At 33.7% G+C, this 11,247-nt stretch overlaps 1 protein-coding gene across 1 annotated transcript; it reads left to right on the top strand.

The window, feature by feature from the left end:
- The first annotated feature begins 4,701 nt into the window (after positions 1 to 4,701).
- On the top strand, positions 4,702 to 9,762 carry LOC111017205 (cellulose synthase-like protein D3). Its single transcript, XM_022292882.2, has 4 exons — positions 4,702 to 5,222; positions 5,889 to 6,796; positions 6,920 to 7,730; positions 7,839 to 9,762. Exons 2-4 carry the CDS (start codon positions 5,928 to 5,930, stop codon positions 9,594 to 9,596), a joined length of 3,438 nt encoding a protein of 1,145 aa, XP_022148574.1. The 5' UTR covers positions 4,702 to 5,222; positions 5,889 to 5,927; the 3' UTR covers positions 9,597 to 9,762.
- The last annotated feature ends 1,485 nt before the right edge of the window (positions 9,763 to 11,247 follow it).

Here is an 11,247-nt window from a genome sequence, read left to right as displayed (position 1 = left end):
TTGCAAAATTGATTTCGTTTCATATCTTTTCTTCTCTCTAAAATGTTCTCCACCTTTTAACTTTCTTTTCATTTTCATCTCCCTCTTAACTTTTTCTATAAAATTATCGTGTTTTTCATTTTCTACGCTTTTTTTCTCTCTTTCTAATTTTTTAGACTCTTCAAAAGCTTCTGATTAAGGTTTTATTCTGTGTCTCTATCTTTCTAACTTTTTCCTCACAAAATTGATTTAGATTTCATATTCATTTTTCTCTCTAAAGTGTTTTCCTACTTTTAACTTTATCTCAAAAATTTTTATTTTCATCTTCCTCTTTCAAACATTTAAAAAGAAAAAAATCATCATTTTCTAATTATTTTGCTTTAAATGTTTTTGCTGGAACTTTTCTCCATTTATATAATTTTTTTTTATGCACAGAATTTCCTCCTTTGTAAAACTTTGTTTTAACTTTTTTTCTCTCTTCAAAACTTCTACTTTTTTCTATTAAACTTAATTTTGTGTCATTGAACCTATCTAAAACTTTTTACAACTTTTCGTAAAAGTTCTTAAATTTGCCCTTAAAAATTTTCGATGAGTTGTCGGGCGTAGCGTACCGCACGTTAATCTTCCGTTTTCTGGAGCTTGACCGACCTCCATTCTCAAGTCTCTTAAACTCTATAGGTTTATTGATGGATCTCTACCGAAGCCGTCTGAACTCTTAAAATTCTAACGTTTTATAGATATATGTAAAAGTTAGTCTAAACTCATAAATAACTACCGATTTCAAATAGGAGTTCTACTCAGCCTGCAAAAATAAATGCAGGTGCACTTGGGTGGTTGTATATTACTTTTCGAAGCTAAGTCATAGTAGAGGTGTATAGTTTTCAATAAATTGCTTTTGTTGAGTTGAGTCTTATTTTTCACAACTCTCAAAAATAGTTGTTCTACCTGAAACTGACGGTTCACACAGATGAATTGCAAATATTTTCAAAAGAAATTAGTCTTCGAAGAACTTGAAATATTTTTTCTTTATTATTACTTGTGACAGTGTAATGACTTGTAATTAATTCACTTAGGAAATAATATATTTTAAAAATAAATAATAAATGTAATAAGATGATATTAATGGATGGTAATTTGAGGATAATAGTGCAAGAGAGTCATTTTATATATATATTAACTCCATAGTAATTTTCTTAATATTTAAGAGAGTTCAAACGGTGATTTATAAAACTAAAGGAGTTTGTTTTTGAAAAAATTCAATTAAAGTAGAAGTTGATCAAGTATTACGACATGATTTAATAAGAATTAATAAGAACGTTCTTTTATGCATAAGTCAATATTAATTGTAAGTTTATACTAATTTTTTATTATTAATCTTATTTTGTATGCATAAGTCGATATTAATTATAAGTGTGTACTAATTTTTATTATTAATCTTATTTTGTGAAGCGACTTCATGGTATATGTTGAGAAACCAAACTAATTTTCTCTCTATATTATATTATCTTTTAATTTATCAAAATTATTATTTTTATGGTTGCTTTTGTAATATTTTATCTAAATTATTATTTTTGTATTCTACATTTTAAACCCGAAAAAAAAATTAATTGAAATCCAAGCCAAGTTTTTCGCAACAAAACAGCTTGCATTCACAATTTCACACAGCTCAATCGAATCCACGTTTGATAAATAATAATCATAATAATAATTCTTTTGCAAATAATAATAATAATAATTAATAAATAACCGGATCGACGCGTTTCCTGACAGTCACATTCTTTCGCCCTCTGTTTCCATTTTTTTTAAATAATAATATTTTAATTGCATGTTTTTCGGTTCCTAGTCATCAAATCATGCCTCCCATTCACTTTTCCTTGTCCCCATTCTTTTTTTTCTTTCCTCAATAATCATTTATTTTTCATAGTACACAATAATAATAATTTGACATTTAAACATCCCGTAAAAATTGAATTAACATAGGTGTGAATCTAAATCCAAGAAGTTAATTTTGTCAAAAAAAAAAAAAAAACAAATGCAAAACATTAAACATGGTTAAGGATCTCACATTGAAAAGAAAATGAATCTTAGAATGGTTTATAATAAACATGAACTACCCTCTTATTGTCTAGTTTTATGGCAGAACCCATGAATATTAATAAACACTAAGATTGTTTAGGTTATTAAATTTGATCTATGGAACTTGTAAATAGTCATTTTTGTATAACGGTAACTTTTGATGGTAAGTTAATGATTCTTTGTCATCCTTTATATGTATGGTAGATTTTGTTGATATAGAAAAGTCCGCTATTAAATAGGATTTCGTACGTGATATTTACTAATTAGGAAGAGTAAGCTTATTAAAATAGACTTTTACATCTCAATTCAAATATCTTACACAATACACATGTATATATTAGTAGCCTTTTAATTAACATAATCCAAAGAGTGACTCAAAAATCGATTTGGATAGTTGGTCTGTGCGTAACATATCTAATATGAATTTTCATTTCATCCTTGCAAAAATAAATTTTAGTACTATGAGGATGGGGAATGATGACAAATTAAAAATTGCAAGTTCTAAAAATTTGTTTCAAATCTAAATACTAGTTGTAAGCTATGTTAAGACTTTTTTTTTTTTCAGTACAATAAGTGAGGGGGGATTCGAACTCACGATCTTTTTGAAGATATGTGTCTTAGTCCGTTGAACTATATTCATTGAAGAGCTCCTTAATAAGGATAGGAAATTAATTTAAAAAGTTGAATATGTGACAGTACAGTACAAAGGTCACGATATTGCAAATCTAGAAAATGCAATGGAAAAATTAGGGTTGCAAGTGTAATTTAGATAGACAAGTTAGAAAGAAACTTAGTGAATATTCTACATCAATGTATTTTTTATGCGAAGTTGATGGGTTCATCAAACAATGTATGAGTGTGCCATACGTCACAAAAATAAATTTTTAAAAAACATAAACTTGTTATTAAATACCTATATTTTATTACAAAAAATTACATGCAATTTTAAAATCTTAAAATTGAAAATAAAGTATATAAAACAGTCACGTACTTAAATATATGAAAAAAATGCAAAATAAAGAATAAAATTTGAATAATTTCAACCTGTCTCAACTTAAGATATATCCCCTCAATCAAAAATATGCCTTAAAAAGTAGTTCATAAAATATGTATTTTTTTTTTAAATTTTGTTAAAACTTGAAAAATATAATGATGTAATGAAATGTGTGATTGGAGGAGGTTCAAACTCGTAATCTTGTGGTGCGGTAAACAAATTTAATTTTTAAGAAACAAAAACAAAAACTTCATCCCACAAAATCTTAATTAATTTGAAATTATTCATAATATCAAGATGAAATGGACCATAAATAATTTATTAGACAAATTCAACTTTAAATGGATACTTGTGTTTATTTATTTTGAGCAAGTGTATACTTTAATTATTAGATAATTTTTTGGGTTTTTTTTTAATGTTTTAAATCTTACTTTGATTTTGAACTTGAGTAGTAATTCTATTTTGGCCTTTTTAACTCTCAAATATGTTGTTTTAATATCTAAACTTGGCATAAAAATTTATTTAAGTTATTGTCCTTTATTTTGTTAAACTACCATTTAGTTTAGTTGATGCCAAGTGTGCATTTTTTTTATTTACTTAATTGATGAGTAGATGTTTACATGAATAAGTATATATGAGGCCACACATGTAGCATATCAATTCCTTGGGTTCAATGTACGTATAGATTCTTTTCAAAAATAGTTCATGAAAATCAATGACAATAACTAAAATATTAATTTTTGTCAAAAGCATAATTCATCGGTAATTGATATATATCTCCAACTAAGAGACTGTAAGTTCGATCATTCACCCTACATGTCGTACTAAAAAAACTAAAATATTATTTTTTATACCAATTTTGAAGACTAAAATATAATAATTAAAAATTGAGCAACTAAAATAAATTACTCAATTTTTATTTTTTTAGTACAACGTGTAAGTAGAAGATTTATACCCATGACAATATGACATTTTAAAATAACCTATTGTAATCTTAAAAGAATCAAAACCAAATAAGTATACAAATGCTTGTTTTAGTAATGTTTTTGTTTCTTTGTTTTTAATAAAGAAAAATGAATTGAAAAACTCCAACATCCATAAATTCAAGTATGATAAAACCATCTTTTTATTTATGCTTTGGAACAAATTGAAAATGAGAATAAAAAAGAAAAACTTGTTTGGGTTGTTTTTAAAATTTCTATATCATTTTGAGAATGTTAAAATATATATATATATAGTTAAGCGATTAAAGCACTTTACTTCTTTCTTTGAAGTCGGGGTTAGATTTCCATCTCCGCAATTTATGTACTAAATATATATATATATAATTCGAGGGTAAAAATATTGTTTAAAATTTCTTTTGTGTAGTCATAACTCAGGTAATTGATATATATCTCAAATGGAGTGAATAAAAAAAATCTTTTGGGTAACAAATATAAACTAAAATAGGAAATAGACAAAGTGACATTAAAATTGCTAATCGAAAATGGAAAAAAATAAAATTGTAAAACGCTGGTTGCCTTGTATATTTGCATTTTACCGAATCCAATCCATCATTTTCCCTCTCTCTCTCTCTCTCTCCGCGTAGTAAAAAGTCCACTTTTCTCTCCATGCTGTCCACACCGCGCTTAAACCTACCATTGACACGCAAAGCTCCAGACTTTTTCCATTCCCTTCATTTGCTTCACTCTCGAATTTAATATCCAATACGAAATCCATATGGGTCAAATCTGAATCAATCTCAGCGGCCATAGCTGTTTCTTAGTGGGAAAACAGAGCATCGGTTGCTGAGATATGAACTGTTAAGAAATAGCCCACCTGAAGGCTGAAGCTTCAGTTCCTTCTGGTTTTTGGGACTTGTTTTCTTTTTTTTTTTTTGTGTATATAAAATTTGGGAATGGAATAATTCAAGGGCAGCTCCAATCATGGTCAATTAGTGCTGTTAATCTTCCCCACGAGTCACGACTAAGTCTTATTTTTCTTCTTTTTTCCCGTTCAATCATGCTCTATTAGTGCTCATAGTCCTCCTCACGATCGACCCTCATTCTCTCTCTCTTCTACGCCATTTTCTTGTCCTCTCTCAATGTAGCAGAGGCTAGGGCGTTGAGTTCCATCGTTTTCAACCATTTTTAGGCTGCTCTGAACTGGGATTTTTCTGGTCTTGAAGGAGGAGGTATGTTCAAAAGTTCTTAAACTTATGTTTCTTGTTAGGACATTGTCCGATTGTTTGGGGCAGAGAGATTGTTGTTTGCTTGGGGAGACGTGCATTTTATTTTATGTTAGTGGTTTTTCTCTGAAAAATATTCTTTGATCCATCTTCTTTTCGGCTACCCAAAAAAGGATGATTTGAAGGGTGTTTCGGTATATATGATTTTGAATGTTCTTCACACTATTTTGAATTTTGGGTACGTTGCTTGGTTCATTTGGGAACTGATAGCTCTGTTTTTCTTGGTTGAATGAATGATTTTGTGTTTTTGGAGAACTCTGTTTCTCTTATTCTATAGAGGTTTTCAAGTGTATTGATGATCTGTTGCATGTATTAGTTCTGGGATTTTGACTTAGCATGGACTTCAAAGATTTTCAGGTTCTGTTTGGTTGCAGGAAAATGCATCAGATTGTTAAGACTAGAAATGTTAGATCCTTTCTTGTGTCACGATTTTTTATGCAGTCAAGATTTCACTTGCCTGAGCCTGATAAAACAATCCATCTCAGTTGATCCAAACAGTGCATTATGAATCATTATTTACCTTTGGCAATTGGGGATTTTTTTTTTTTTACTAGTTTTTGTGTTGAGAGTTTATGATAAAATGTAATAGAGTTCTGTCTCTTTGTTCTGCAGTTGCTGGATAGAACTCAATAACTTGTACTAAGTTTGATTATGGCATCAAAATCTTTCAAACCGACCCATTCAAGTTTGTCAACAGCTTCTGATGCATCTGAGGCACAGAAGCCCCCACTTCCACCAACTGTGACGTTTGGGCGGAGAACTTCCTCAGGTCGCTATATTAGCTACTCGAGGGATGACCTTGATAGTGAACTTGGGAGTGGTGACTTTATGAACTATACTGTGCACATTCCTCCCACACCTGATAATCAACCAATGGATCCCTCAATCTCACAGAAGGTTGAAGAGCAATACGTCTCAAATTCGCTGTTTACGGGTGGGTTCAACAGCGTCACACGAGCTCATTTGATGGACAAAGTGATTGAATCCGAAGCAACACATCCCCAAATGGCTGGTACGAAAGGATCTTCGTGTTCTATACCTGGGTGTGATGCAAAGGTTATGAGTGATGAACGTGGAAATGACATTCTCCCTTGTGAGTGTGATTTCAAGATATGTCGAGATTGCTATGTCGATGCAGTTAAAACAGGGGGTGGAATTTGCCCGGGTTGCAAAGAGCCGTATAAGAACACGGATCTAGATGAAGTGGCTGTTGAACATGGAAGACCTCTTCCACTTCCTCCACCAGTTACAATGTCAAAGATGGAGAGAAGATTGTCATTGATGAAGTCAACTAAATCTGGATTAATGAGAAGCCAAACTGGGGTTGGAGAATTTGATCACAATAGGTGGCTGTTTGAAACTAGGGGAACTTATGGCTATGGGAATGCTATATGGCCCAAGGACGAGGGTTTCACCAATGGGAACAACGATGAAGTTGAGCCCATGGAGTTTGTGAATAAACCATGGCGGCCACTTACACGAAAACTCAAAATTCCTGCTGCTATTTTGAGCCCATATAGGTATGTTGTACCATTGATTAAGTGGCAGTGACATTCTAGTATAGTATGTTGTTGCTATGTCATTGTTGTGCTTTAATTTTGGATTTATGACATCTTATGCCAGAAGGACATCGTTGTTTACAGGCTTTTGATCGTTGTTCGGATGGTCGTTCTTGGGTTATTTTTGGCCTGGAGGGTGAGTCATCCAAATACTGATGCATACTGGCTTTGGGCCATGTCTATTGTTTGTGAACTTTGGTTTGCTTTTTCTTGGCTTCTTGATCAACTGCCAAAGCTGTGCCCTATAAATAGAGCTACAGATCTTAATGTGTTGAAGGAGAAATTCGAAATGCCTAGCCCGAGTAATCCTACTGGGAAATCTGATCTCCCTGGCATAGATGTGTTTGTTTCTACCGCAGATCCCGAAAAGGAACCGCCTCTTGTAACTGCAAACACTATCCTCTCCATTCTAGCTGCTGACTACCCAGTTGAAAAACTTGCCTGTTATGTTTCTGATGATGGAGGTGCACTTCTAACTTTTGAGGCCATGGCTGAAGCTGCAAGCTTTGCTAATATTTGGGTTCCTTTCTGCCGAAAGCATAACATCGAACCCCGCAATCCTGAGTCTTATTTTAACTTGAAGAGAGACCCCTTCAAGAACAAAGTACGGCCAGATTTCGTCAAGGACCGTAGACGAGTCAAGCGTGAGTATGATGAGTTTAAAGTCCGTATAAATGGACTTCCAGATTCTATTCGGCGTCGGTCAGATGCTTATCATGCAAGAGAAGAGATCAAAGCTATGAAGCTTCAAAGACAAAACATTGGTGCTGATGAACCAATAGAGAGTGTGAAGATCCCTAAAGCAACATGGATGGCTGATGGAACCCATTGGCCAGGGACTTGGTTGCAACCATCATCTGAGCACTCAAAGGGTGACCATGCTGGTATAATACAGGTACTTGGCCGAATTCACTCGAATATTACTGCTTAAAAACACGTAAATTATGTAAAGCTATGTTTGGGAGTGCTTTCGATCATGTTTGTGTATTGTGTATTGGTGTAGGTGATGTTGAAGCCACCTAGTGACGAACCTCTTCATGGAACCGTTGAAGATGAAAAACTTATTGACCTTTCTGAGGTTGATATTCGTCTTCCATTGCTTGTTTATGTTTCTCGAGAGAAACGACCAGGCTACGATCACAACAAGAAGGCAGGAGCAATGAATGCTCTTGTTCGAGCCTCAGCTATCATGTCTAATGGTCCCTTCATTCTCAACCTTGATTGTGACCACTATATCTACAACTCCCAGGCAATGAGAGAAGGAATGTGCTTCATGATGGATCGTGGAGGCGATCGCCTTTGCTATGTCCAGTTCCCTCAAAGATTCGAGGGCATTGATCCTTCTGATCGGTATGCAAATCACAATACTGTTTTCTTTGATGTTAACATGCGAGCTCTTGATGGGCTTCAAGGACCAGTGTACGTCGGAACGGGATGTCTCTTTAGGAGGGTTTCCCTATATGGGTTCGATCCACCCCGATCGAAAGAGCATCACCCCGGTTGTTGTAGTTGCTGCTTCGGCCAGCGCAAGAAGCACACATCAGTTGCAAGCACCCCTGAAGAGAGCAGAGCTTTGAGAATGGGTGATTCTGATGATGAGGAAATGAATCTCTCTTTGTTCCCTAAAAGATTTGGGAATTCTACTTTTCTTATTGACTCAATCCCAGTTGCAGAGTATCAAGGCCGTCCCTTGGCAGATCACCCAGCAATAAAACACGGACGCCCACCGGGTGCTCTCACCATCCCTCGTGAACTTCTCGATGCTTCAACGGTTGCAGAGGCAATCAGTGTCATTTCTTGTTGGTACGAAGATAAGACCGAATGGGGTAACCGTGTCGGGTGGATTTATGGATCTGTTACCGAAGATGTGGTCACTGGATATAGAATGCATAATAGAGGATGGAAATCAGTTTATTGTGTAACCAAACGAGACGCCTTTCGTGGGACAGCTCCGATCAACCTTACCGATAGGCTCCATCAAGTCCTTCGATGGGCTACCGGGTCAGTTGAAATCTTCTTCTCCCGCAACAATGCCATCCTTGCCAGTCCAAGAATGAAACTCTTACAAAGAATAGCTTACTTAAACGTTGGAATCTACCCATTCACTTCAATCTTCCTCATTGTCTATTGCTTCCTACCAGCACTTTCCCTCTTTTCAGGCCAGTTCATCGTCCAAACACTTAACGTCACATTTCTTACATACCTTCTGGTGATCACCCTCACATTGTGCATGCTTGCCGTGCTCGAGATCCGATGGTCTGGTATCGAATTAGAAGAGTGGTGGAGGAATGAGCAGTTTTGGCTGATTGGTGGCACAAGTGCTCATCTGGCTGCTGTACTTCAGGGTCTGCTAAAAGTAATTGCTGGGATTGAAATATCCTTCACCTTGACATCGAAATCGGGAGGTGACGATGTAGACGACGAGTTTGCTGATCTCTACGTTGTGAAATGGACATCCTTAATGATACCACCAATCACCATCATGATAACCAACTTAATCGCGATAGCGGTCGGGTTCAGTCGAACGATATACAGCGTTATACCGCAGTGGAGCCGGTTGATCGGAGGCGTTTTCTTCAGTTTCTGGGTACTGGCTCATCTCTACCCTTTTGCCAAAGGGCTGATGGGGAGAAGAGGGAGGACACCTACCATTGTTTTTGTGTGGTCAGGGCTCATTGCAATCACCATTTCTCTTCTTTGGGTAGCCATCAGTCCTCCATCAGGAACTAATCAAATTGGAGGTTCATTCACATTCCCTTGAGAGTCCATTGGATTTTCTTTCTCATTGTCACCCAAAATTCTTTTTGTTGAATTCTTTCTTTGTCTTCACAAAGTTTTTGAACTGATAAACTCAGATTAGGTACATACTTCTCTTTTGTAATCCTTGAAGATTCACTATCAATTTTAATACAGCCAATCTTTTTTAATCTTTTCACTCTCAATTTCCCATTTTAACAGTTCTGTGTGACTCTTTTTTATTTTTTTATACTCTTTATGCATACTTGATCTCCTTGTTTGTTGTTTGAATTATTCAAGGTTATAACATTCAACTGCTTAATGACTTAAAATAGAATTAGGGATTTGAACACAGAATCTCTTGCTCTAATGAAATAATTTACCAATCTTGCTCTAATGAAATAATTTACAATGAATCCAGAAGTTTAAATCGATGAATTAGAGAAATTTTAATTGATTAATATGGAATTTTAATTGATTAATATGATATCTAACTACTTGTTCATTTTAGTTCTGGTACTTTTTAAAGGTTCATTTTTGTCATTGTGCTTTCTAAAAGTTACTATTTTGATATTCTCATTTTCATTTCCATCTAGTTTATTTCGATCGAAATTTTAGCATGGCACTTCACTAACTAATTTTTTTACATGTAACAATAAATTTGTATAAAGAGTTTCCACTTTATATAAAATTTATGTTAAAATTTTATAAATAAGAAAAAAATTTTATTTTTCTTTTTTCAAGTGTAGGGAAGTAGGTTGATTAAAATGAATAAAAGATAAAATCGTATGAGCTAAAATTGATATTTTGAAAGTAGATAGAACCAAAATGGATTAAAATGCTGGATCAAAGTCAAAGCATGCGGACCAAAATAGTATTTAGATTTTATAATTATCTTTATAAATATTTTTGAAAATAAGGCTACCCAATTACGATTTTCTTTTTGTTTTAAAATTGGAAATGTGAAGATATCCAGATGGGAAGGAATAAAGTGTAGAGATGGAAAAGTAAATGGAGGAAATCTTGATAATTATTATTGTAAATGGAAATATATAATAAATTAAAATATTAAGCAAAACAAGAAAATTTATGAGTATTGAAGGAAAAGACAGCTATTTAATAGTAATGCTAGCGATGTGGTTTCTTGGTTTTTTGTAATGAAAAGGCTTATTCACGTTTCGCGCACCTAAGCAAAAAATAAAAATAAAAATAATAATATACAACTGGCATTTACGCGCCAAATTTGAACGTGGTGAAGTGAAGTTTGTTCTAAGAAACAGCCCAACTTTCACGCGTCTTTGATATTTCGTCCTACTAAAGCATTTTATTTCACTTAATTTCCTTCTTCTATTTTATATTTTTAAAAATTATTTTAATCATTAAGAAAATCGACTTTGTTTTGTTCATTTATTTTCTTGATGAGTGGATATATAGTATACTATTTAAGTGTTTCATGATGTGTACAAAAAATCTCAAACTTTCAAGGAATTCAATTAACCCAGCTCAAAATGATCAATGAACTATATTGGAGTTATAATCTATTCAGTTTTTGAATTATTTGAATGTAACCTAGTCATCAATTTGGCTCGATTTGAGCTCGATCGAAATCTATAAAGAGGTTCTCACGAAGGTGTATGGGCGTTTTAATTAGGTTCTCACAAAGGTGCATCGTAAAT

This window comes from Momordica charantia (genome assembly GCF_013281855.1).
Source record: "Momordica charantia cultivar OHB3-1 chromosome 2 unlocalized genomic scaffold, Mcharantia_2.0 BLBB01000002.1, whole genome shotgun sequence".
NCBI lineage: Eukaryota > Viridiplantae > Streptophyta > Magnoliopsida > Cucurbitales > Cucurbitaceae > Momordica > Momordica charantia.
Note: the sequence above shows the minus strand (reverse complement) of the source record. Positions and strands in the feature narration are given on the sequence as shown.

Bases quoted from the DNA above. Each gene is read 5' to 3' on its own strand.
- LOC111017205 (XM_022292882.2), top strand. From the start codon at position 5,928: ATGGCATCAAAATCTTTCAAACCGACCCATTCAAGTTTGTCAACAGCT. The intron at 6,797-6,919 runs GTATGTTGTACC...CGTTGTTTACAG, and splicing joins GCTATTTTGAGCCCATATAG to GCTTTTGATCGTTGTTCGGA. The intron at 7,731-7,838 runs GTACTTGGCCGA...GTATTGGTGTAG, and splicing joins ACCATGCTGGTATAATACAG to GTGATGTTGAAGCCACCTAG.